Source organism: Aquila chrysaetos, chromosome 15 (assembly GCF_900496995.4).
Source record: "Aquila chrysaetos chrysaetos chromosome 15, bAquChr1.4, whole genome shotgun sequence".
Lineage (NCBI taxonomy): Eukaryota > Metazoa > Chordata > Aves > Accipitriformes > Accipitridae > Aquila > Aquila chrysaetos.
Genome location: NC_044018.1, coordinates 28805948 through 28830435, shown reverse-complemented (window position 1 = coordinate 28830435; position 24488 = coordinate 28805948). Strand labels below are relative to the sequence as shown.

General features: G+C 69.3%; 7 protein-coding genes across 9 annotated transcripts; 2 read left to right on the top strand and 5 right to left on the bottom strand.

Annotated features, from left to right (window-relative positions):
- Positions 1-54: 54 nt before the first annotated feature.
- DDX23 (DEAD-box helicase 23) lies at positions 55-5558 on the bottom strand. Its single transcript, XM_030037255.2, is given in 18 exon segments — positions 55-675; positions 779-953; positions 1103-1211; positions 1383-1534; positions 1705-1947; positions 2039-2216; positions 2312-2457; positions 2610-2699; positions 2701-2836; positions 3030-3173; positions 3264-3376; positions 3457-3590; positions 3712-3850; positions 4007-4072; positions 4185-4281; positions 4450-4548; positions 4684-4901; positions 5467-5558. Coding segments are annotated over 17 exon segments (2463 nt in total). The 5' UTR covers positions 5467-5558; the 3' UTR covers positions 55-451.
- A 634-nt stretch (positions 5559-6192) lies between these two features.
- On the bottom strand, positions 6193-8790 carry RND1 (Rho family GTPase 1). The gene is made up of 5 exons (XM_030037259.2): positions 8610-8790; positions 8445-8532; positions 7121-7230; positions 6867-7001; positions 6193-6783 (listed from the first exon to the last, which is right to left on the bottom strand). The coding sequence occupies exons 1-5, from the start codon at positions 8727-8729 to the stop codon at positions 6538-6540; spliced, it is 699 nt and encodes a 232-aa protein (XP_029893119.1). The 5' UTR covers positions 8730-8790; the 3' UTR covers positions 6193-6537.
- Positions 8791-9017: 227 nt separating this feature from the next.
- Positions 9018-11683, top strand: CCDC65 (coiled-coil domain containing 65). 3 transcript variants are annotated; one of them, XM_041128827.1, is made up of 8 exons: positions 9018-9069; positions 9337-9482; positions 9582-9749; positions 9821-9990; positions 10133-10271; positions 10373-10570; positions 10647-11114; positions 11249-11683. In XM_041128827.1, exons 2-8 carry the CDS (start codon positions 9348-9350, stop codon positions 11588-11590), a joined length of 1620 nt encoding a protein of 539 aa, XP_040984761.1. In that variant the 5' UTR covers positions 9018-9069; positions 9337-9347; the 3' UTR covers positions 11591-11683. The 3 variants fall into 3 exon arrangements, with proteins under 3 accessions (XP_040984761.1, XP_040984762.1, XP_040984763.1); XM_041128828.1 differs by having other exon boundaries at positions 9025-9069; positions 9343-9482; XM_041128829.1 differs by lacking the exon at positions 9018-9069 and having other exon boundaries at positions 9287-9482; positions 10647-10865; positions 10962-11114.
- A 215-nt stretch (positions 11684-11898) lies between these two features.
- FKBP11 (FKBP prolyl isomerase 11) lies at positions 11899-14008 on the bottom strand. The gene is made up of 6 exons (XM_030037260.1): positions 13854-14008; positions 13384-13446; positions 12550-12637; positions 12411-12444; positions 12222-12292; positions 11899-12134 (listed from the first exon to the last, which is right to left on the bottom strand). The coding sequence occupies exons 1-6, from the start codon at positions 13980-13982 to the stop codon at positions 11917-11919; spliced, it is 603 nt and encodes a 200-aa protein (XP_029893120.1). The 5' UTR covers positions 13983-14008; the 3' UTR covers positions 11899-11916.
- Positions 14009-15794: 1786 nt separating this feature from the next.
- ARF3 (ADP ribosylation factor 3) lies at positions 15795-19100 on the bottom strand. The gene is made up of 5 exons (XM_030037261.1): positions 18969-19100; positions 17794-17983; positions 17567-17677; positions 17323-17447; positions 15795-16802 (listed from the first exon to the last, which is right to left on the bottom strand). The coding sequence occupies exons 2-5, from the start codon at positions 17939-17941 to the stop codon at positions 16641-16643; spliced, it is 546 nt and encodes a 181-aa protein (XP_029893121.1). The 5' UTR covers positions 17942-17983; positions 18969-19100; the 3' UTR covers positions 15795-16640.
- A 2125-nt stretch (positions 19101-21225) lies between these two features.
- On the bottom strand, positions 21226-22185 carry LOC115350950 (translation initiation factor IF-2-like). The gene is made up of 3 exons (XM_030037109.1): positions 21756-22185; positions 21481-21674; positions 21226-21357 (listed from the first exon to the last, which is right to left on the bottom strand). The coding sequence occupies exons 1-3, from the start codon at positions 22183-22185 to the stop codon at positions 21226-21228; spliced, it is 756 nt and encodes a 251-aa protein (XP_029892969.1).
- WNT1 (Wnt family member 1) lies at positions 21554-24424 on the top strand. The gene is given in 5 exon segments (XM_030037515.2): positions 21554-22284; positions 22592-22845; positions 23061-23242; positions 23244-23327; positions 23570-24424. Coding segments are annotated over 5 exon segments (1110 nt in total). The 5' UTR covers positions 21554-22183; the 3' UTR covers positions 24059-24424.
- The last annotated feature ends 64 nt before the right edge of the window (positions 24425-24488 follow it).

The window sequence follows — 24488 nt, the reverse complement described above, 5'->3', positions numbered from 1 at the left end:
AATGCACCCAGGGGCTGGTGGCGCGGCAGGAAGGGAGAAGGCGAGGAGGCGACGTCCGGCAACGCAGCTGCGGGTTTATTCCTGCAGCCTGGAGTTTCAGCTAAAAAAGGGATGAAGTGAACGCAGCTCCTGGGACAGCACTGCCTAAAAACCAGCACGTGAAGCCCAGCACCAGCCCGGTCCCAGTAGCAGGTGGGCAGGGAGGAATCTGTCCCCAAACAGCCTCCGGCAGCTCCACCGGTCTGTGGGGACGGCAGGGAGGGGGAGTGGGAGAACAGGGGGGACGTTTTGGGACAGTCCCAGCCCCCGACTCTGTTGTCGGCAGTCCTGGCTGCACAGGGGTCTGGGGGTCTGCAAAAAGAGCGGCCAGAAAAGTCCTGGCAGCCCCCAGCCCCGCTGGTCCCATCGTCCCCAAAGGGGTGACCAAGAGGGGGACACCGGCCCCAGGGACTCAGGCAAAGATGGTTTCCTCCCGCCGCTTCTTGGTGAGGATGGTACCAGGCTTGTGCTGGGCGTCGGGATGGTTGGCCAGCTCGGGGGGGCAGGAGGACACTGGGCTCTCCAGGATTGCTTGCTTCAGGTCGTAGAAGACGGTGGAGTCCTCCTTGGTGAGGAAGGTGATGGCTACGCCGCTCTTCCCTGCTCGGCCCGTCCGCCCGATGCGGTGGATGTAATCTGCAGGGGGGCGGTGGGGTCAGGCAGGGCCTCGGCACAGGCAGCGCTGAGGCCAGGCAGCCCCTGCCGCATCCCGTAGACCCCCGGACGGGCCCCGACTCACCCTCGATGTTCTTGGCCATGTCGTAATTGACAACCATGGAGACATCGTGGATGTCGATACCACGTCCAGCCACGTCGGTGGCCACCAGGATGTCCTTGGCCCCCGCTTTCAGGTTGGAGAGAGCAAACTCCCGCTGCTCCTGGCCTTTGCCACCGTGCAGGGTGCAGGCGTTGTACTGCAGAACAAAGTGGGGGTTACCCGGGGTCCAGCGGTGCCCAGAGCTGTGTTGGAGGGTCCCCACGTGGGGATGGGGGTGCAGGGGCTTGGGACGACCCCCACCCGCCACAGCCAAAGTTGAGGGGCTCTAACCCAGCCCAGACTCACCCCCATCTTCTCCAGGGACTTCGCCAGCACATCGCAGCCCTTCTTCTGGTTGACGAAGATGATGATGGGTGGGTCGAAGCCCTGCTCCAGGATGGCTAACAGCTTCTTCCTGTGGGGGGAGGAGGAGGACAGTTGGGCAAGGGGAGGCTGAGGTGCACCACAGGAGCCCCTCTGTTCTCCAGAGTCCCCCTCCCAGAGCTCCCTCACCCTCAAATGCCCCAGACCATCCCCCAAGACTCAGCCTCCCCGTTCCACCCCACCCCAGCGGCCCCCTCCACACCTCTTCTCTGACTCCGACATGAGGAAGACCTTCTGCTCCACCCGCTCGTGAGGTTTGCCGGCAGAGCCAATGTAGACCACGGCCGGACGACGGAGGTAGCTGCGGGCCAGACGCTCCACCGCTGGTGGCATGGTGGCCGTGAACATGACGGTCTGCAAGAAAACAGGACAGTGAGCGACGTCCCCCGTGGGGCAGGAACACGGCTGCCGCTCCCTTGGCTTGTTCTCCAAAGCCCCAGGTCATCCCCTCTCCAGCCTGTGGACTGTGCTCAGCCCCGTGGAAGCACCCACACCACCACCCTGGGTCTCCTGCCTGCACCCACCTGTCTGTACTTGTGCTTCCCCGACTCAAAGTTAGCCAACATCTTCTCAGGGTCCTCGGCCTCGTCGGTGTCGGGTTTTTGGTTGGTGACAGGCATGTGCTCCAGGATCTTCTGCACGTCAGGCTCGAAACCCATGTCAATCATGCGATCTGCCTCGTCCAGCACCACATAGGTGCAGCGGCTCAACACCAGGTACCGGTTCTCCAGCACGTCAATGAGACGCCCTGGCGTGGCAATGACGATCTGGGAGGTCAGAAGAGTTGTTGTCCACAGCCTGGGGCTAAACTGCTCCCTCCAGGTCCCCTGACTGCCCTCCCCAGGGACTAACACTCACCTCACAGCCCATGCGAAGGCGGAAGCCTTGGTCCTCACGGGAGATGCCTCCAATCACGGCCACCGTGCGGATGCCCAGAGGCTTCCCAAACTTGATAGTTTCTTCCTCAATCTGCTGGGCCAGCTCTCGCGTGGGTGCCAGGATGATGGCGTAGGGACCCTGGTCCGACTCCTCAATCCTGCGGTGTGGCAAGGCACGACCACGTCACCCACGGTGCCATGGTCCCCCCCATCACCACAGCGTCACCCTGCCGCCCTGCCCCGTCCCACCTACCGATCGATCTTGGGCAGGGTGGTGATCCACACCAGCAACGGGATAAGGAAAGCCGCGGTTTTGCCACTGCCGGTTTCAGCCACGCCGATGATGTCGCGGTTCTGTAGGCCGATGGGGATCGCCTGGCGCTGGATGGGGGTGGGCTCCTGCAGAGGGGAGGGGCAGGTTTGGGAGCAGAACTTCCCCTCCTTGCCCCCCCCAAACACCTGACCCCAAAAAGCCAACCCTTTTCCCCTGCATCCAGCTCTCCAGAGGGCTGTCAGAGTCTGCTGGCAGCAGCCCCCCTCCCCGTGCCCACCTTGTAGCCACACTTGTCGATGACCTCCAGGATGTGGGGGGGCAGGGAAGAGTCCTTCCAAGAGCGGATAGGGTTGGGGATCTTGCCCCCCCTTGGTGGTGATGCTGTAGTCCTCACGGAAGATGCGCCAGTCCCTGTCTGTCATTTCGTCCAGCTTCTTCTGGGACCAGTGCCGGTCATCCCAGCGCTGCTTGGCCTCCTTCTTCCGCAGCTTCCGCAGCCGGGCCCTGGGTGGGGGGGCACGGAGGGGGACAGGGCTCACCCTGTGCCTCTGGGGAGGCTGGAATCATCCTGCCACCCGTCTGAAGGACGTGCTGCAGCCCAAAGCCACCCGCCAAGCTCTGCAGCCCAGCCAAGCAGAGCCGACCAGTACCCTGGGCACCCCTCAGCACCCTCTCAGCTCCCCCCAAGCACGCTCACTCCTCCTGCTCCTTCTCCTCCAGCGTCCGCCTCTTCTCCATCAGGTCGCCATAGAAGCGCGACTGTTCCCGTTTCTGCTGCTTCAGATCGATCCCTGCAATGAAGCCCCGGCCCAGCAACTGCACTTGGTGCCGCTCCTTGTACCTAGAGTGGGATGGGAGCGTCAAGGGTAGGGCTGGGGCTGCCCCGCACCCCCAGGGGCACCCCCAGCCCCAGGTGCACCCCATCACTTACAGGGGGTTGTAATCAATAGATGTGTCTTCTGACGCATCCCACTCGAAGACGAACTTGCGGTCATTCAGGTGCCGCGTACGTCTCCGCTTCTTCACTCCTCCTAGGTAACGCTCCTGTGGGCGGAGGAGGATTAGTGGGGAAGGAACCCGGGCCCCCTGGCCCCTCACCACACTAGCCCGGCCCCCAGCGCTACCTTGATGGCATGGAGCTCTTTGCTCTTGTCTTTCTCCTCCCGGATCTTCTGCCTGCCCTCCTCATCCTCTGTGCCGTTGGTCTCCCGCTCCATGCGCTCGCGGCGCTCCCTGCGCTCACGCTCCTGGGGGTCTTCTGGGGAGCAGGGGAAGGGTCTCAGAGCCAAGCAACACCCCTTCCAGGGCTGGGGGGCCTCTAGGGGGTCCTGCCCCAGCACCTCGCAGCCAGGCAGACCACGGTGGGGACAACACCTTACCCAGCATCTTCCTCCCCATCTCCTGGAACTGCTTCCTCTTCTTCCTCTCCTCCTCCAGCAGCCGCTGTCGCTCCTCCACCTCTTGCTGCCGCCGCCGCAAGGCCTCGGCCTCCCGCTCCGCCTTGGACAGGAACTTGGGCTGGGACAGAAGAGGAGAAGGCTCACACCGGGCCTGGCCGCGACCCCCTCGCTGCCAGGGCTGCCGTAGGACAGGACTGCCCCCTCAAACATCCATCCTGTACTGCAGGCATGGTATGGGAGAGCCCCAAGACAGACAGAAGGCTTCTGCTTCTACCTTGGCTTCTGCCTCCTCTTCAGCCTTCTTCTTAGCCAGCAGCTCCTCCAAGGACAGGGGCTGGGCCTGCGAATGTGGGGTCGGACTGTTAGCAGCCCCCAACAGGGACCTTTTGCCTCACCAGAGTGATCCCCCCAGGGAGCTGTTTCCAGCCAAGCCCCCTCTGCCCCCTCCTCACCTTCTCCTTTTTCAGGGCATTCTCCTCCTCCTCCTCTGCTTTCCGTGAGTCCCTCTCCTTCCGGGACTTTGAATCCTTGCCCCTGCTCGGGGACAAGCTTCCCAGCAAAACAAAGTGGAATCAGGCACCGAACGCAGCCCCAGGGTCAGCCCGTCCCCACCACCCGAGGGAATCCTGCTCTCACCTAGGACAACGCTTCTTACAGAGAACAGCCCTGGGGTGCTTATGGGAGAGCAGGAACACCCCGAAAAGAGAGGGGACTCACCTCGACCGCTTCCTATCCTTGTCCCGCCGGTGCCCATCCTTCTCCCGGTCCCTGTCCTTCTTGGTCCGGTCCCGGTCACGCTCTTTGTGCCGGCGATCCCTGCAGAACGGGGCAGTGACAGCGTGGCCCCAGGCCAACCACCCGCACCCACCCCTTTGTGGGGCCGTTATGGACACACAAGAGTGAGAGCGCTTTTCCCTAAAGAGCTGGGGAGTCCCCTGTAACACCCCTCACCTCTCTGTCGACTTGGACCGGGAGCGGGACCGCGAACGGCTGCCTCGTCTCCTGTCCCGGGACCGGTGCCGCTTCCTGTCCTTGGAGGGGGAACCCTTGCGGTCCCGGTCACGATCTCGGTCGCGATCCCGGTCCCTGTCCGGGGAGCGGGAGCGCTTCCTCTCCTCTTTGGCGGGGGATGCGTCCCGGTCCTTCTTGTCTGCCAGTTCTCCAGCCATCTGCACGGAAGAGGGTCAGATAGAGCGGGGAACGGGGGAGGACCCCGGGAGGGGGGAGGGCTGGGGGACCCAGGGCAGGGAGAGCAAAAGACCTGGAGAGGGAGTGGGAAGGGCTGCGGACCCCGGGAGGGAGCGGGAGGACTGGGGGGCCCGGGGGGGGGGGCGGAGGGGAACCCGGGGAGGGCTGGGGGACCCGGGAGTGGTGGTGCAGGAGACCTGGTGGGGAGGGAGCGGGAAGGGCTGGGGGACCCCGGGAGGGTGCAGGGGGGGCTCAGGGGGACCCGGGGAGGGCTGGGGGAACCCGGGAGGGAGCGGGGGGCACAGGGGGACCCGGGGAGGGCTGGGAGACCCAGGAGGGGCGCCGAGGAACCCCGGGTGGAAGCGGGTAAGGCTGGAGGACCCGGAGGACCGGGAATCCAGGCCCTGCCCTGGGTGCAGCCCGGTGACGCGGTAGCGGGATCCTCCAGCCCCTCGGACCCACGGGGGTCCCCGGCACCTTCCTGCGGGAGAGCCCAGCGGCCGTAGGAGCCCGACACCCCCCCCCCAACGCCAGGCCCGCTCTCACCGCCGCCGCCCGCAGGCCCAGGCCTCAGAGCCGCCCCGCCGCCATGTCCGCCGGGCGCCGCGGGGCACGCCGGGAAAGCGAGGCCGCCCCCCTCCGCGCCGGAACTACAATTCCCAGCAACCCCCGCGCCCCGCGGGTCCCTCCGCCGCGCAGCGCCCCGACCCCGTGAACCCCCAAACCTCCGCAATGACGACCCCCCCCCCCCCATATCCCCACGTCCCCCACGGCGTCGTGCGAGAGCCCCACACCCCCCCCAGCCCCATTGACAGCCCCTGTTCCCAAGTTGGGGGGGGGGGGTCCAGCCAGGGAAGGGCTGGGGGCAGCAGGAAAGGGGGGGGGGGGGGCCCTTATGGGGTGCCCAGGGAGGCACCCAACAGCACCCCACACCCCAGGGACTTTGGCCTCTGCATCACCACCCGTGGGTGACGGCACAGGCGCGCGTCAGCGTCGCTGTCACCCTTCCCCGCTGGCGCCGGTGACACAGGAGGGACCCCACCCCAGGGTGAACCCCAATAACACCCAACACCCCCCCCCCCCCCCCCCAAACACAGGATTCCCCCCCCGCCAAACACAGGACCAGGCACCCGCTGCACGTGGGTGAGTGTTATATTTCTGATAATAAATAAGCTTTTTAATAACACTGACCATGGAACAGAGACACCACCCCCCCCCCCCCTCCCCAGACAGTCCATAAAACAACACCCCCCCCCCCCCTGCCCCGGCACCCCCCTCCCCACGAGGGGCCCTAGGGCCAAGCAGCAGATGAGGGATGGGGTGGGGGGGGGTGATGAAACAGGATGAGTCCATGGATAAGCCCCCCCACACCCAGGGTTGGGCAGCAACCCTTCCTGGGCCCCCCCCTCAACCCCCACCTATGGCAGCTCCATGGGGGCTGCCCCCCAAGATGGGGGCTGGCAGGAGAGGCGGTGTGATGGGAGGGTAGCAGGCACCCCATCCTCCTTGGGGGGGGGACAGGACTCCAGGGCCCTGTCCAGCCCCCCCCCACCCCATCCTGAGGACGCAGGGGAGCCAAGGGGCTTTGAGGAGGGGGGAAGCATTCATGTCCCCCCTTCACATGACGGAGCAGCTTTTTGCTTTTTCCTTCTTGAAGGTGGAAGAGATGAGCTCGGAGCGGCTGGGCAGATGCAGGAGACGCTTGGAGAGGCTGCGGGGGGGGCTTTTAGGGGGCTGCGGGGGGGCTTTGCTGAGGCAGATGCCGGACACAGTCCGGAAGATGCTGTGGACGCTCTTCTCCGAGGTGAAGGCCGAGCACTCCAGGTAGCTCTCAGCTCCCAGCTGCCTGGCCGCCGCACAGCCCTGCAACCCAACCCTTCGTGAGGCTGGTGCAACACCCCAAACCCACACCCCACCCCATAGGACCCCCCCCCCCCCAACCCAACCTGCTCATAGGAGATGGGTGCCTGCTTCTGGTGGGAGAGCTCCATCAGGGTGCTCAGGTCCGTCCGTAGGTCTGTCTTGCAGCCGATGAGCAGCACCCGTGTGTTGGGGCAATAGTCCAGGATCTCTGTCTTCCACTGCAGGGTTGGGGGGGGGGGGGGATGGGGCATAGAGCTGCCATCAGTGCGGGGGGGGACCCCAAACTGGTCCGTCCCCCCCCCCCCCCACCCACAGAGGGGCTTCCCCCACCCCTCACCTTCTTGGACGCACTGTCCAGGGTCTCAGGGCGGCTGATGTCGAAGCAGAGCAGGACAGCGTCCGAGTCGCTGTAGCAAAGGGGACGCACGTTGTCATAGTAGGGAGAGCCTAGGAGAAAAGGGGGTGTCATTGCACAGCACCCCCCCCCAAGGGACTCAGGCCCCCGGTCAGGAGGCGCTTGCAAAGGGACACAGCCCCCTTTCTGCCTGGAGTAGGGGGCACACAGCTCTAGAGCCCCCCCTCAAAATGCCACCTCCGCTCCCCGCAACCCATTAACATCGCCATCGCCCCTAACGAAGCAGCGGGAAATGGATCCCGCGGTGTTTATATAACAGCCGCCCCCGCCATGTTGGGGAGCCCCGCCAGTGGGCAGGGGTGTCAGGGGGCAGCTGGGACACAGGGGGGGGCTGCCACCCTCACAGGGTCCCTGGGGAGCCGGGGCCAGCAGCACTGCACTGGGGACTGTGGGGAGAGATGGTGCATGGGGGTGCGGGGGTAGTGGGGTGCCTCTCTGGGTATGGGGGTGGCCGGGGTGCCCCCCCCATCACCGCCCCCGACCCCAAAGGGCCTCAGAGGGGTTTTGCAGCCCAGACGCTCCGTGCGCGGAATAGCAAAGAGGCTGCGCCAGCGCATTGCCATAGCAACGCGGGGACCGCGGGTGGCGGGGACCCCCCCTCTGACGAGGGGGGACACTGCAGCACCAGGGCAGGGCTACCCCGGCCCCCCCCTCCCCTCCGAGGGTGGCAATACCAGGATACCCCATTATCCCCCCCTCCCCATTCACAGGCAGCCCCATAGGGAGGGCATGGGGGCCCCAGCACCCCATACCCTATATCTGGGGGGGCTCACACGGGTGCAGGGTGCCCCTCCAGGAAGAGGCTCAGCCCTGTGTGTGTGTCCCCCAGCCTGTGTCTGTGCCCCCCCCCCCCCCCCCCCCCCCCGCCGCAGGGCCAGTCCCCAGGGACTCCCAGGCAGCCAGGCCCCCCTGTGCCCCCCCAGCCCCAGGGATCCATCCCCACAATCTGAACCAGCCCTCCCCTCCCAAGGTGTCCCCACTGCGGCCACCAAGCCACCCCCCCCCCCCCACTGCAGGGACCCCAAACGTGCCCCATTGCAGGGCTCCCTCCACTGCAGCCCCCCCCACACCCCAGGCCTGCCACCCCCCCCCCCCCCCCCCCCGAAACCCCAAACCACCTTCCCCCAGCAAATCTCCCCATCACCCCCCACCGGGACCAGGGCTGCCCTCGCCCCGCTGCACCCCCCGGTACCGGAGGGACCCCCCCCCCCCCCCCCTGTGCATGCACCTTCCCCCCCCCCGGTACCGGAGGTGTCCCAGAGGCTCAGCTCCACCCGCTGCTCCTCGCTGACCAGACACGCCGTGTAGTTCTCAAACACGGTGGGCACGTACGTCTGCAACGGCACCGAGAACGTCAGCTCCCGGTCCCGCTGACCGGTTCCCGGTAACTCGGTCCCGTACTCCAGCTCACCTCGGGGTAGCAATCCTTGGCCAACACCTGCAGCATGGCCGTCTTGCCGCACTGCACGTCGCCCACCAGCACCAGCTTGCAGCGGGCCGGGGCGGCCGGTGCCGGCCTCCGCTCCCGCATGGCGGCGGCGGCGGCGGAGGCGCAGAGCGCGCACCCCGCTCTCGCCGCCCGCCCGCCCGCCGATCCTGCGCCCCGCCGCCGCAGCGTCCTTATATACCCCGCCAACGCCGAGCCCCGCCCACGGCGGCGCCCACCCGCCAATCGCCGCGGCGGCTCCCTATACGCCGGCCAATGGCGGAGAGGCGGGGACCCGCCGGGGCCCGCCTTTTCGGTTGCGAGCCCGCTCCTCCAGGCCAGGGGGCGTCTGTCTGCCTGCAGACGGAAGTGGGACCCTGCTCCCGCCCCAACCGGAAGTGGTGGTTGCTAGGAGACCGGTAGGACGCCGGCCGCTGGGCCGGGGGTACTGGGGGGGGCGACCGATACCGGGATGGGGGCGACCGATACCGGCATGGGGGGGGGGCGGGACCCCCCCGTGGTGCGGGACGGGGAACCGAGGGGTAGGAGCGATGGGACCTGGGGGTACCCCGAAGTGTGGAGGGGGGGCCTTGAGGGGGACCCCGGGAGGAGGAGATAGGGGTGGGGCAGGGGGTAACAGGGCCGGGGGGGGCGGGGGGGGCGGCGGCCGGGACCCTGAGTATCCCCCCACTTCTCACACCCGTGTGCCCGGGCCCAGCCATCATGTCGGACAAGCGTCGCTCGCGTGCGGCAGCCCCCATGGCGGCGGAGGATGGGCTCCTGCTGCTGCAGAGCCAAGCGCTGGCCGAGGAGGAGGAGGCCAAGATGAAGGGGGAGATGCTCACCCGGTTCCTGAAGGTGCGTGGGGGGCCGGGGGGGGGGGGGCGTTGGCAGCATATTATGCCACATGCCGCCCAGCCCCCGTTCCTGTCCTCACCGCTCGTGGCCCCCGTGCAGGACAAGCTGGCCAAGGAGGAGCGCAGCAGCACCCTGAACCTCCACAAGCTCAGGACGCAGTGGCGGACAGTGTTGCGGGAGGTCAAGGATAAGGAGCTGCGCCAGGACATCGAGATCCTCAGCCAGACCTTTGCACGGGTGATGGACTGCAAGGACAGCGTCATCGAGGTGAGCGTGGGGCTGGTGGGGTGGGGGTGGCACTGGGGCCCACCGGTGATCCCCCCATGCAACTTCCACAGTCCCTGGCCACAGACCTGGAGGAGGCGGAGGAGCAATACGCCCAGGCCCTGCGCAGCCACCTGTACAACATCGACCGCCTGCTGCAGCTCCAGCACTGCCGCCTGACGTGCCTGGAGGAGGGCTACGGCGCCCAGCTGGAGGCCCTGAAGATGGAGTTAGAGGCTGAGAGGTAAAGGAGTTTGAGGCTGAGAGGGGGAGAGGGACAGCAGTGGCACCCGCTGGCTATCCTGTCCTGGTGCTGAGCCCTCTCACGACCCAGTCAGGACTGTTGTGCCTTCCCTCTGTCAGCAGCTCCCCCATGTTTTCCCCAGAAGGACCATCCTTGAGCAGCACGAGCGAGAAAGCTGCTATCTGCGGGACGTGGCACTGGCCACAGAGCAGAATTACGCCAAGAACAACCACGAGGCCACGCTGAATTTCCAGAGTGCCCGTGATGACATCAAATACAAGGCACGGGGAGGAACTGGCAAGGAGCCTTTTAGGGCTTGTGAGCAGAGCACACGGTGAGGTTTGGGAGGTGGTGGGTCACCCACACCTGTGTCTGTCCCCAGAGCCAGCAGGAGAAGCAGTACAGCCGCCTGCAGCTGGGCGGGAAGGTGGAGGTGCTCTGGGAGCAGTTCCAGCAGGCCATGCAGAGCTACACGGAGGCCACCGAGCACCAGAAGATCGCTTTTGAGGCGCTGAAACAGAAGGACAAGAAGAGCTCCAGGGAGATAGAGATGCAGGCGAAGAAGCTGCAAAAGCTCCAGGTTGCAGCAGGGCGCAGGGGTGGCTGTGGGAGCGGAGACACCCCCATCCCGCTGCTCACATTTCGCCTGTCTCTAGGACTCGGTCACAGCCATCAAGGGCCAGATCGCGGCTCACCTCCGAGAGAGCGAAGAGCAGAACCGGCGTGCGCGGGAGGAGAAGGAAAGCGTCCTCAGGCAGCTCCAGGAGCTCAAGAGCGAGATGAAGCAGGCCAGGGCTACGGCCCACGGCAGCCTGGCCAGGCTCACCACGCAGAGCAGCGCTGCCCTGAAGGCTCTGGCGCGGGTGGTGGAGAAGGTGAGGCCGGCAGCCTGCGGGCAGGGGAAGCACCGGGGGGGGGGGGTGCTGCCGTCCCCCCCCCGCCCTGCCCTCACTCGCACCCCCCCTTCCCAGGCCCAGCGCATCCTGCGGCTGGCTGAGATGTGCCGCAGGCTGGAGACGGAGGAGGAAAAGGTGCTGCCCTTCTACCCTTCCTCGCTGGCAGAGGGGGAGCAGCGAGACGCTCAGCAAGTCCTTGAGGAGACACCCACAGAGCCCTTGGCCCAGGTGAGGAGGCAGCACCAGGGTCCCAGACGCTGCCACAGTGGAGGGCGAGGGTCAGGATCTGGCCTTGGGACATCCTGGCTGGTGCGTGGGCAGGCTGGGGACCCCCTACCCTCCTCTCTGCCTCTCTTGCCCAGGCCATGCGGGACTACGTGGGGCTGGAGCGCTTCTGGCAGCGGTTCAACAAGGTGAAGCTGGAAGAGCAGGCGCTGGAGCGGGAGCGGGCAGCCCTGAGCCAGAGGAACCGGCGCCTGCGGGAGCTGCTCAGGCAGTACCTGGCAGGGATCTCCGTCAGCCAGGAGGTGCTCGGCGAGCCCAACCCGCTCCTCACCATCGAGCGCAAGAACTGCATCCCCATGGACTTGCCCCGCGCTGAGGGGGACCGTGCACAAGGTCATCAGGGCACCAAACACCCCGACAGCCTCTTGGAAGGGGATGCCTGCCCAGACCCCATCCACGGCTCCACAGGCACCAGCTGAGAATCCCCTCCTTGCAGATGAGGGCACCCTGCCTGGTGCTTGGGGACACCACAGGGACCGTGACTGCCCAGAGGTGCCATAAAAGAGCTAAAATGTGCCCCAAAACGTGCTCTAGCATCTTATTTCTGGGACCCACTGAGCTTTGTCAGGGCAGGCGAGGGTCTGTCGCCTCCTGCTCAGGTCCGACAGCTCCTCAGCCCCACCAAGAGTAGGCAGGAAGCTTGGGGGGGGTACACAGCCCCTTCCTGCTGCTGTCCTGTCCCCCACCACCCCTGGAGCTGGACAGAGCAAACATGGAGCAGCGACGGTTTGCCGAGGGAAAGGCTTTATTTCTTTTTGGCTTTGTTCCTCTTCTCCTCCTTCAGCTTCTTTTTGGAGAGCTTGGGGCTGCTGGCCTTGCGGTAGAGGTGGTACCCGATGAGCCCCAGCAGCGCCGGCACGAGCCCCAGGCACAGCAGCGGCAGCACCTCGTTCACCACCTTCTGCCAGTAACTGGCCCGGGACAAACCGACCAGCTCCACCTCGAACCGCAGCACCGCATCGCCTGGTGGTGGGGGGGGGAGGCAGAGCCTGAGCGGGGGCTGCGGGAGGCTGGTGGGGACCCCACGGGGACCCTGAGGGTTGCGCTCACCTGGGATGGTGGGAGGGGAGCCCCGCTTGCCGTAGGCCAGGTGAGGGGGGATGATAGCTCTCCGCTTCTCCCTGCCACGGCGAGAGACTGTCAGTGCCCGTGCCCCGTGGGGCCAAACCCACGCCAAACTGTGGCGGGGATGCTGGGGGGGGCCCGCTGCCCACCCCCTCGCCCCACCGTCTGGCTTACCCCACACACATGTCCAGCAAACTCTGCTCCAGGCCTGCGAGGAGAGGGGGGAGAGGGGTGAGTGGGGCCGGCCGGGGGGATCCCACAGCCCACTCGGCCTGGCCGGATCCCGGTTAAACCCCCCCGGCTCCCCACTCACCAGGGATGACTTGGCGCTTGCCCAGCTCCACCTGGAGCGGGTCCCGGCTCAGCGAGGTGTCGATGATCCGGCCATCTTCCAGGCTGCCCTGCGGGGACACGGGCACGGTTACCCCTGGGGATGCGGCGGTGGCTCTGCCCTGGGGCTGTCCCCATGTGGGTCCCAGTGTTGTCCCACTGCCACGCTGGTGCTGCTCCCATTGCCCACCCCCCCTCCGACCAGTGCCATCCCTGTGCTGATCCCAGTGCCACTCCTACACCAGTCCAGGTGCCACCCAGGGCCCATCCCAGGGCTGTCCCCATGCCTGTCCTAGTGCATTCCTATGCCCACTCCAGTGCCATCCCAGTGCCAGCCCCAGTGCCTGTCCCAGTGCCACCCTGGTGCCAGCCCCATGCCTGTCCTAGTGCCATTCCCATGCCCACTCCAGTGCCATCCCAGTGCCAGTCCCAGTGCCACACTGGTGCCAGCCCCATGCCCACTCCAGTGCTGTCCCAGTGCCTGTTCCAGTGCCATCCCCATGCCCACTCCAGTGCCAGTCCCAGTGCCACCCTGGTGCCAGCCCCATGCCCACTCCAGTGCTGTCCCAGTGCCTGTTCCAGTGCCATCCCCATGCCCACTCCGGTGCCATCCCAGTGCCAGTCCCAGTGCCACCCTGGTGCCATCCCCATGCCCATCCCCGTACCGCCCCGGTGCCAACCCCATGCCCACCCCGGAGCCACGCCGGAGCCAGCCCAGGCCACCCCCGCCCCCCCCCCCCGGTGCCGGAGCCGCCCCCGCCCGCCCCGCCCGGCGGAGCTCAGTGCTGACGTGTTCCTCCCGCCGCCCGCCCCGCACCGTGTAGTGAATGTGCACCGTGTCCCCCGGCGCCGACAGCTCCGTGCAGCCCTCGGGGGGGGGGCACCTGCAACGGGGGGGGGGGGGGTGTGTGTCACGAGTGGGAGGGGGAACCGGGCCGGGACACCCCCCCCCGCCCTCCCTCCCGGCCTCGACGTCCACGCACCCCCCGTGCCCACAGGTCCCCCGAGCGCTCGGTGAACCGGACTCCCCCCCCCTCCCCGACCCCCCCGGTGCCCCGTCCCCCCCACCCTCCCTCCGCAGCCCGGTCCTCTCGTTGCCCCGTGCACCCCCCCACCCAAACCGGGCTCCCCGGTACCCCCCCCCGCCCCAACAGCATCCCACCAGCGTCCCCCCCGCCCCGTTCCCGGTCCCAGCTCCCCGTCCAAGGGAGCCACCGGGGGTGCCCGGTGCGCCCCACACAGCCCCGGTTCCCCCCGCCTCCCCCCCCCCCAGCTTCTCCCGGTGCTCACGAGCGTCTCCAGCCGTAGCCCCCGGGCACCACTTTCGGTTTCGCTCTCGGCGGCGCGGGCGAACGGCGGCGGCGGCGGCAGCAGCACCGGCAACAGCAGCAGCAACAGCGCGGCGGGGGGAGGCATGGTCGGGCTGGCGGCGGCGGCGGCGGTACCGGGACCGCCCTACCCGGCCCGGCCCGGCCCCCGGGGCTCTCCCCGGGCCCCGCCCCCCTGCCCCGCCCCCACCGGCTCCGGGACTCTGTACCGGGACCGGTTCCCGGGACAGGCAATGAGCCGTCGGGGGGTGACCGGAGCTGCCCCGAGCCCCGGTGGGGCCGGGGACGGAGCGGGGGCGGGGGGACGGGGGGTGGTTCCCCCCCCCCCCCGAGGCTGGGTCACCCCCTCGGTGCCCGGGGACACGTGTCCGTCCGTGCTCCGGTGCCATCCAGCCCGGGCTGGCACCGGGCGTCCGTCTCTGCCGTGGGACCGTCCCGGTACTCCCGGGCTTAGCCGGCCGTCCCTGCCCCGGCCCGGGGTGGGGGGGGTCCGGGTGGGGGGGTCCGGGAGGAAGGGCTCGTCCCAGGGCACCGGCTGGGTGCAGCACCCGCTGTCCCGGCGCCGTCGGGACTCGGTACCAGCAGGCGGCAGCAAAGCCTGGAGAAACCGGCACCCACCCGGGTCCAGGACCCCTCCTCGGCACCCACCCGGCTCCCGGACCCCTCCCTGGCACCCACTCGGGTCCAGCATCCTTCCCGAGCACACAGCTGGGTCCAGGACACTTCTCCAGCCCCCACCCGGGTCCTGGACCCTTCTCTGGCACTCACCTGAGCCCAACATCCTTCCCGATCACCCACCCAGGTCCAGCACCCTTCCCCAGCACCCAGCGGGTGAAAAGCATCCCTTCTCCTGGCACCCCAGCACCCCTTCCAGCCCCCACCCCGGCCATGTGGGACAAGAGAAGCTGACCCCCTCACCAGCAAGGAGCTGAACTGAAGGGCCCGGCGCTGGGCTGGGGCCCTCTGCGGAGCCAAACCTGCCCCACAGCCCCCACAGCCCTGCACCTGGGGGGGGGGGCACCAGCCCCCGGAGCAGGAGGCAGAGCCCAGGAATACAGTGAGCAGCCCCGGCTCAGGGTGGGGGGGGGGGTCACACTGGCACATGGGGGGACAACCCGACTCCCTCGCCCTGTGCCGGCAACGATGGCCCTGTTGACGGTGGCGGTGGTCCCGTTGGCGGTTGTGCCCCGGTACAGCTCCCGGACGACGGCATCGGCACGCCGGCCCCACCGGCGCACCCACATACCAGCCCCCGTTGCCGAGAGGTGGGGAAGCCGGGCTGGCGGCTGGGGGCCGGGGTACTAATGGGATTAGGGCTGCCGGGTCAGCGCCGGGCTGGCCCCCACCAGACAAAGCTGCCGGCCCGGCCGGTAGGAACGCGCCGGTGCCGGCTTCGCGCCTCCCAGCCCACCAGAGAACCCCAGTTACCCCCGCTCCAGCTCCCCTGCCCAGGAGGAACCCAGGCAGCCAGCACCGCACCTCGGCTCGGTGTCACTGGCACAGGGGCGGGGGAGGTCCAACAGCCCCCCAGCCACCAACCCAGAGGGGACATGGGGATGGGGACAGCAGCGCTGGCCCCAAACAGGACTTAACCAGTCCCCTGGCCCATGGCGGGGGGTGACACCGGGGGGCTGAGCCCCACTCACGCCCATCCTGGCGCTGGCACCGTCCCCACGTCCCGGCTGGGATTAGCGCTAATGGGATTTACCATTTCATCCAATATTCCCCTAAAGATGAGCCTGGGAAGGGGGGCCCCCCCTTGCCCCCCTGCCAGCCCCCCCACGCTCCGCTAAGCTCTTTCTAATTAAAACCAGCCCGGGGCTGTCCATCACCGTCCCCCTCCGTGGGACCCCCGCGCCGGGGGGGGGGGGGCTGCGGAAGAAGAGCCGTGGGGCAGCGCTACATAAAACATGTTTAATATCCAAGGGGGGGGCCGGGGGTCACCCACCGTCTCAGGCGCGGAGGGGGGGGGCGAGTACACACGTTCCCAGACGGGGCAGAGCCGCAGCGACACGTCACACCAAGCACAGACCGGGGGTATAAATACGGTGCCGAGGGGGGGGGGGGTACAGTACGGGGCCGTCTGTCCGTCCATCCGTGAGGGGCAGGGACATACAATCACTATGCTGGCATGGGGTTGGGGTGCAGGCGGCTGGAGTAGGGGGGGGGGGGGCACGGCCAGAGGGACCGTGGGGGTCCCGGCAGCCCTGTGCCTCTCCCTGTGGGGGTCGCGCTGCGGGGAGGAGACCTGCCTCGAAGTGACATGGGGGGGCCGGGGACGTGTGGGACCCCCGGGGGGCACGCAGGGTCAGGAGGGTGTGCTGGGGAGGGGGGGGAGGAGGAGGTGTGTATGGTCCCAAATGCCCCCTGCGGCCCCGCTGCCCCCACATTTGGTCCAGAGGAAGGCGAGGGGTGCGGGGACATGCACAGGGACGGGGTGCCCTGACATGGCCCCCCCGGGCAGGGCAGCGCCCAGGCGGCCCCCGTCCCCCGTCCCGCTCCCCGGAGCTCCGCCCCCGCCCCCCCAAATACGTTATATATAGCTATATTTCCACGCACGCACACACGAGATCCGAGGGGAACCGAGGAGACCCCAAAAAAGGCGAAAAACCCCACAGCAACCGGTGCCAGAAGAAAGCAAAACCCAACCCGGGGTGGGGAGGGGGCATCCGGGGGGGGCCTGGCACAGCCCCGGGGGGGGGGGGCCGGGGGTACGGGGTGGGGGCCGGGGCCGGCGGCCGCCCGCTCACTTCTTGTTCTTGAGCTGGTTGGCGAGCCAGTCGAGGCCCTCGTAGAGCCCGTCCCCGCTGGTGGCACAGGTGGCCTGGATGTACCAGTTACGGTGGCGCAGGGAATGGAGCCCCAGCTTGTCCGTGATCTCCGCCGCGTTCATGGCGTTGGGCAGGTCCTAGGGCAGAGACGGGGTCACGCGCCGGCCCCGACGCCGCGGGGATGGGCGTCATGCCGCCGCGGGGGCTGATGCCAGCCCCGATGCCACGGGGATGGGCACTATACCACCACAGGGGCTGGCGCCAGCCCTCATGCTGCGGGGAGTAGCACCGGCCTGCCATGGGGATGCGAGACACCAGGGCCTTGATGCCATGGGGACGGGCATGGTCCGGCCAGAGGGTGTGTTAAACACCAGCCCTGATGCCACGGGGATGGGCAGAGCCCCGCCACAGGGGCTGTTTAATGGCAGCCCCGACGCCACAGGGATGGACGAGGTCCTGCCATGAAGTCTCTCAGACACCAGCCTCGACGCCACGGGCACAGGCATGGCCCTGTCATGGGCGTTGCTAGATATCAGCCCCGACACCCCGGGGATGGGCATGCTCCTGCCACAGGCACCCAGACACCAGCCCCGACGCCCCCGGGATGGTCCCAGCCCTGCCGTGGGGGCTGCCCCCCCCCCCCCGCCCCAGACCCACCTGCTTGTTGGCGAAGACGAGGAGGACGGCGTCCCGCAGCTCGTCCTCTGCCAGCATCCGCATCAGCTCCTCCCGCGCCTCGTTCACCCGCTCCCGGTCGTTGCTGTCCACCACGAAGATCAGCCCTGGGGACAGCGAGCGGACGCTGCTGGGAGCGCAGGATCCGGCCGGCCCCACGGCCGCCCCCGCTCCCCGGCAAGCCTCATCCCACCGTTGCGACCCCCGGCGGTGGGGGGGGACCTACCCTGGGTGTTTTGGAAGTAATGCCGCCAGAGGGGTCGGATCTTGTCCTGCCCACCCACGTCCCACACGGTGAAGCTGATGTTCTTGTACTCCACCGTCTCCACGTTGAACCCTGCGGGAAGCGACAGCGGAGGGAAACTGAGGCACGCGGGGCCGCGAGCCCCCTCTCAAGGAGCCCTGACGGCGAGGGGTCCCTGCCCAGTGCCCCCCCCCTCCCGCCTCGCACACCTATGGTGGGGATGGTGGTGACAATCTCCCCCAGCTTCAGCTTGTAGAGGATGGTGGTCTTCCCGGCGGCGTCCAGCCCCACCATCAGGATCCGCATCTCCTTCTTTCCGATCAGGCTCTTCAGCAGGTTCCCAAAGATGTTGCCCATGGTGACGGCGGCGCTGGCTCCGTCCGCAGGCGAGGCCGGATCCTGCGGGGGCACGGGGCAGGTGCTGGGGTGGGGGGTGGCCCTGAGAACTGGGGGTGGGAGGTGGAGGCAGGCTGCGGGGCTCCAGGGATCCCCTGCGCTCTGGGGAACTGCGGGGATTGGGGACCCCCATGTCCTGGGGGGATTCAACGGCTTCAGGGGACCCCGGGTGGGGGTCCAAGGACGGGGCCACACGCTCCATGGGGGCTGCCCCTCCATTCAGCTCAATGGGGGGGGAGGCTGGGCTGGGGATGTGCCCCCCCCCCCCACGCTGCACCCTCCAAGGAGACAGGCCAGGGCTGTGCACTGGGGGAAACTGAGGCACAGACCTCTCCTCGGCGGGACCGCAAGCCCCCCCCCAGCCCTGACACCCCCCCCTGTGCCCTCCAGCCCATACACGGCCCCCCCCCCCAGCTCTGCAGCCTCCCCGGCAAGGTGGGGGGGGACAGACCCAGCGCCCCCCGCACCGCAGCACGCCCCTCCCGGCCGTGGGCTGCCACCCGCCCCCGCGCCCCCCCCGCAGCCCCTCGGCGCGACGCTCCCCGAATTCCCGGCCCCCTCCCGGAGACGGTAGCCCCCCCACCCCCACCCCCGCTCACACTGCACCCCTCCAACGCACCCCCCCCCCCCCTCCGGATTGCAGCGCACCCCCAAATCTCCACCACCCCCCCCCGCGCTGCACCGCTCCCCCCCCCCCGCCGCATCGCCCCGCCCCCCCGCCCCGCCCGCCACAGCCCCACAGGCGCTGCCCGCCCCCCCCCCCCGGTACCCCCGAGCCCCTCCCGCTGCACCGCATCACCCCTCCCCGGTGCAATCACCCCCCCCCCCCTCCGGTTCTCCGCACCCCCAACATACCGTACACCCCCCGCGCCCCCTCCACCCCCCCACCGTGCGTGCCCCCCCCCCCCCGGTGCAGTGCACCCCCCCCCATACACAACACCCCGGACCCCCCCTCCCTGTGCGGACACCCCCCCCCCCCCCCCCGCACCTGGTGCCGGTACCGGTGGCGCCCCCCGCCCGCAGCTGACTCTGCACCGCTCCCGCCGCCGGAAGCGGAGGCCCGATCGCGCCGATCTCGCGAGAGCGCCCGGTGTGTCCCCCGGCCCCCCCCCCAACCCCTATTCCCGTTTCCCCCCCCCCCCCCCCCCCCCCGCCCCCCCCCGCACCGGGCCCGGGGGCGCCGCGGGAAGGCGGGGGGGGGGAAGGGGGGGGGGCGGCGAGCTCGCGAGAGCCGCGAGCCGTTTCCATGGCAGCGGCTGCAGCAGTGCGCGGGGGGGGGGGGGAGTGATGGTGTGGAGGGGAGCGGGGGGGGGGTCCCGGTGGCTCCCCCCCCCCCCGGCATGAGCATCGGGGGGGGGGGCAGAGCACCGTCCGGGGGAGGGGGGCGTGGTGAGGAGGGGGGTGCCCTGTGCTTCACGGGGGGGGGGGCAGGGGACCCCCAATAACCGCATGGGGGTCCCAGGGGTGCTCCCCCCCGCACAGGGGTCCCGGCCCCAGGCCAGGCTGGAAGCCCCCCCGCCGTACCGGCGGTACCGAGCCCGTTCCGGTGCTCACGGACCGGGCAGGGACTGGCAACCGGTGCGGGGCACCCCCGGCTCCCGCCCCCCCCTTTCCCTCCTTCCCCCCCCTCGATCCGCCCAGCTGTCCCGCTGTCCGTCCGTCCCTCTGTCTGTCTGTCCGTCCTGCTGTCCGTCCGTCCGACCACCCCCGCGTCCCTCCATCCGTCCGTCCATCCTTGCTCGGTGCGACGGGACGGAACGGGACGAGCGGTCCCCCGTTCCCCCCCCCCCCCCCCCCGCCCCGGGCAGGTAAGGACGGACGATCCGGGGACACCGGCAGTACCGGCCGCTCCGACGGCTGCGGGAGCCGCTCCGCGCCGCCGGGCTCCCGCGGACACCCCGGGGCTGGGGGGGGTGGGGGTGGGGGGGGTGCCTGTTCCCGAGCATCGCTCCCCCCCGGGGCCGCCGTTGAGTTGCGTGGCGGCAGCAGAAGGGGGGGGTGAAGCGCGGGGCACCGGGGTGGCGGGGGGGTCCGGGGACGGAGCGGGGCGCGGGGTGGGGGGGGGGGGGGTCGTTTTTGGGCCCCGCCGTTGGTGGCACGGCCCCGGGCAGGGCCCTCCCGGCCGCGCCCCGGGGCCTCCCCGCGGCCGCTGACCTCAGCCCCGGGAGCCCCGACGGGGCGGCGGCCCGAGGGCGCGGACACCGCCTGGCCCGGCCGGGAACCGGGGCGGGAGCCGCCGGCCTGGAGCAGACCCCGGGGCGGTCCCCGGTCACCTCCCGGGTCGGGGGAGGGGGTGATGTGCGGGTGGGGGGGGGTGCCCGGTGCGAGGCGACCCCCCCCCCTCCTCCGTCCCCGTTCCCCCCCCCCCCCCCCCCCCCCGGGCTTTGTCCGTCCTTGAATTGAAATCGTGAGCGGCGGCCCCGGGCCGTGACGGGTGAGGGGGGGCTAATCCGGCCCCGCATGACTGGTCCGGGGAAACCGCCGCGGGGGGATTACCCCCCCCGCCCCGCACCGGAGACTTCACACCCGCCCAACCGCCCCCCCCCCCCCCCCCCCCCCGAGCGGGGGACAACAGGGACAGACCCTCGTCCCCCACCGAGACGCGTGTCAGCACCGGTCCGCTGTCACCGTGGCCTGACCGTGGGCACGCCAGGCCCCCCCCCCCCCCCCACCCCCGACACCCCCCCTGCCCTTCCCTCCATCCCTCCCTCCATCCCTCTCCCCCCCCCATCCCTCCCCCTCTCCCCCCTCCCTCCCTCCGACGCTCGGTGCTGACCCAGGCCGGGCTCCCCGGGGCCGTGTCGCACCCACGGGGGTTACAAATATCGGGGACGCCCACGGGCACTTTCGCGGGGCGGGGGGGGGGTGGGTGTCCCCGGGGTGCAGGTTCGGTGGCCGTTCGGCTTCGTCCGCAACCGGCCCGGCCCGGCCCGCTTTGCCGCCGGGACAGCCCGGCCCCGAGCGGCGAGAGGATGCGGCCGCCCCGTCGCACCGGGCACCGACCGGTACGGGCGGCGGCCGGGACAGGCGGGCCGGGGGCTCCGGACCGGCACCGGGGACCGGGGCAGCCCCGGCGGTCCCGCGGCCCGGGAAGGGGCTGCACGTCCGCCGTCCCCCCCTCCCAAACCCGGGCTGTCCCGGGACGGTGTCCCCGGTCTGTCCCGGGACCGTGGTCCCCTGTGCGCCCCGGGCTGCCCCGGGACTCTGCCCCTCCCGTGCGCCCGGGGCTATCCCGGAAAATCCCGTCACACTCCACTCCCCCGGGCTATCCCGGGAGATCCCGGGCTATCCCCGTCCCCCGCTCCCTCCGTGCGCCGGGAGCTATCCCGGACTATTCCGGGCCGTGCTCCTCCTCGCACCGGGAGCTCTCCCAGACCCTACCGGTTTCTCGGTGCCGGTAGAGCGTGTACGCGGGGCGGCGGGGCCGGGCGTGGCGGGGAGTGGGGGGGGGGGGGTTGCCGGTCCCCCCCGCCCCCCCCGTCGCCCCCCCCCTCTCCGGCCGTTCTCTGGGCACGGGGCCGGGGCGCAGCCACCCGCCGGGCTAATCCGGGCCGTGACGGACAGGCCCGGCGCCGCCGCCGCTCCGGCCGCCCCATAAGAGGTGCCGCGGCTCCGCCGCTCCCCATTGTTAGGGCGAGGACGCGGGGAGGCCCCGCTCGGTGGGACCGGCCCATGGGGACCCTCCGCGCCGCCCCTATAAGAGGGAAGGGGCTGGAAGATGCTCCCGGGTGCTGAGCGCTGCGCACCCACCGTACTGAACCGAGTCCAACCGTACCGTCTCCCCGGGGAGTCGCCGGGTACCGCCCACGGAGCAGCGAGCACCGGGACCGGGTACCGAATACCGGGACCGGGTACAGCTCACGGACACAGCCGAGTACCGGTACGGGGTACCGCGGACGGACAGCCCGACGCCGCGCTCCAGGGACCGGCGAGGGAGCGCCGGGCACCGCACTCCCGACGCCGCACCCCGGACACCGGGCACCGGTTTGGCAGCCCGGTGCCGGCGTCGGTGCCGGTTCGTCCGCCCGGCGCTCCCCGCTTCTTCCCACGGCCGCCTTCATCGGAGCCGCCCGCCCTACCCGCGCCCCGCGCGTCCGGAAACACGCGTGGATGTAGCGGCCGGGCCGGGGGCTCCGCGGCACCATAAATACCCCGGCGGCCGCTCGCCCGCGCACTTTGCCGGGGCCTCCCGGTGCCGGAGCCATGAGAACCGCCGCGCTGGGGCTGGCGCTCCGGGCGCTCTGGGCTCTGGCCCTCTCCTCCCTCTCCAACACGCTGGCGGTGAACAACAGCGGGAGGTGGTGGTGAGTCCACCGGTACCGGCACCGGGGCACGGAAGGGGTTGGGGGGGGAAAGAGGGGCTGGCACCGATGGCGACTGCCCCGTACCCAGGGATGGGGTGCGCAGGTGCAACCGGGGGGGGGGGGATGTGACACGGAGCTGTGACCCCCAGGTGGGAGCCGGCTGCTGGGGATGCCCGGGGAGGAGGATGCTCCAGTAGCAGAGAGGAACCGGGTCAGGCCCCCCCCTCGCCCCCCTGGGAGGGTTGAGGTGGGGAGCGGGATGTCGGGGATCCCTCCCCGGTGATCGTCGTCCCCGCTTGTGCCGCAGGGGCATCATCAACGTGGCCTCGTCCACCAACCTGCTGACCGACTCCAAGAACGTGCAGCTGGTGCTGGACCCCAGCCTGCAGCTGCTGAGCCGCAAGCAACGCAAGCTGATCCGCCAGAACCCCGGCATCCTGCACAGCGTCAGCTCCGGCCTCCAGACCGCCATCAAGGAGTGCAAGTGGCAATTCCGCAACCGCCGCTGGAACTGCCCCACCTCCCAGGGTCCCAATATCTTCGGCAAAATCGTCAACCGGGGTGAGGCCGCGGGGCGGTGGGAGGCGGTGTGGGGTTCCCCGGACCCCCTCCACGGCAACCCCGAGCCGGGATGCTTGGCAAAGCACCCCCGGTTCACCACGGGGCGTCACCAGCCCCCAGCCCATCCCCAGCTCGTCGTGGCTGTGGGTTGGGGGTGCCGATGGGTGCCCCCTCCCCATCGTGGCAGCACCCTGAGGCCCCACTCCCCTCCGCAGGCTGCCGGGAGACAGCGTTCATCTTCGCCATCACCAGCGCCGGCGTGACGCATTCGGTGGCGCGGTCCTGCTCGGAGGGCTCCATCGAGTCCTGCACCTGCGACTACCGGCGCCGCGGTCCCGGGGGGCCTGACTGGCACTGGGGGGGCTGCAGCGACAACATTGACTTCGGGCGCCTCTTTGGGGAGGGAGTTTGTGGACTCCAGTGAGAAGGGCCGTGACCTGCGCTTCCTCATGAACCTGCATAATAACGAGGCTGGGCGCATGGTGAGGGCATGGGGGGCCACGGGCAACACTGGGGGGGGGGATGGGGATGGGCATGGCCACCAAGACCCCCAGCCTGTCCCCATGCAAGGGTTGGGAACTGTTGGGAGAGGGGTGTCTTGCCTGGCTTTGGGCGGGCTGAGTATGATGTGATGCTGCAGGGAGGGGGGGTGAGGGAGCATGGTGGTCCCCAGGGGGGGTCCCAGGCTGCTCACTGCACCCCATGTCCCCCCCCCGCCTTGCAGACGGTCTTCTCAGAGATGCGCCAGGAGTGCAAGTGCCACGGCATGTCGGGCTCCTGCACCGTCCGCACGTGCTGGATGCGGCTGCCCACTTTCCGCGCCGTGGGTGACGTCCTGAAGGACCGCTTCGACGGCGCTTCCCGCGTCATCTACGGCAACAAGGGCAGCAACCGGGCGTCGCGGGTAGAGCTGCATCACCTGGAGCCCGAGAACCCGGCTCACAAACCCCCCTCGCCCCATGACCTCGTCTACTTCGAAAAGTCACCCAATTTCTGCACCTACAGCGGGAAGACGGGGACGGCGGGCACGGCCGGGCGCTTCTGCAACAGCTCCTCGCCGGGGCTGGATGGGTGCGAGCTGCTGTGCTGCGGGCGCGGGTACCGCACGCGCACCCAGCGCGTCACCGAGCGCTGCAACTGCACCTTCCACTGGTGCTGCCACGTCAGCTGCCTGAACTGCACCAACACCCAGGTGCTGCATGAGTGCCTGTGAGCCCCCCAGGGACCACCCTGCCCAGCCCCGGAGGGGGTCTGCGCCACCCCCCATGACGGGTGCCCAGCTGGATTGAAGGCGCCCATGGGTGGGCGTGTGGCTGCGCCCCAGGGACCCCCGTCCCATTCCGGGTAGAGCGACCGCCCCAGGGCCAGCAGCCAGCCTGGGTGGGCTCGGTGCCACGCACCTTCCCGGCCGCCTCCTCGGCCATTCCGGCTGTGTGGGGTCCCCTTTCTCACTGTAAATAAAATATTTATTGTGGACAGTTTGATGCCGCCCCCGCCCCGCGCTTCGCTGGCCCCAGGCCCTGTTTTTTATAATGAAAGATAATAATAATTAATAATAATTAATAATAATAATAATAATGCTTTGTTACAGGTTTTACTGATAGCCTTTAGAGAAGAATAAAGGATATATTTTTATCAGTCCT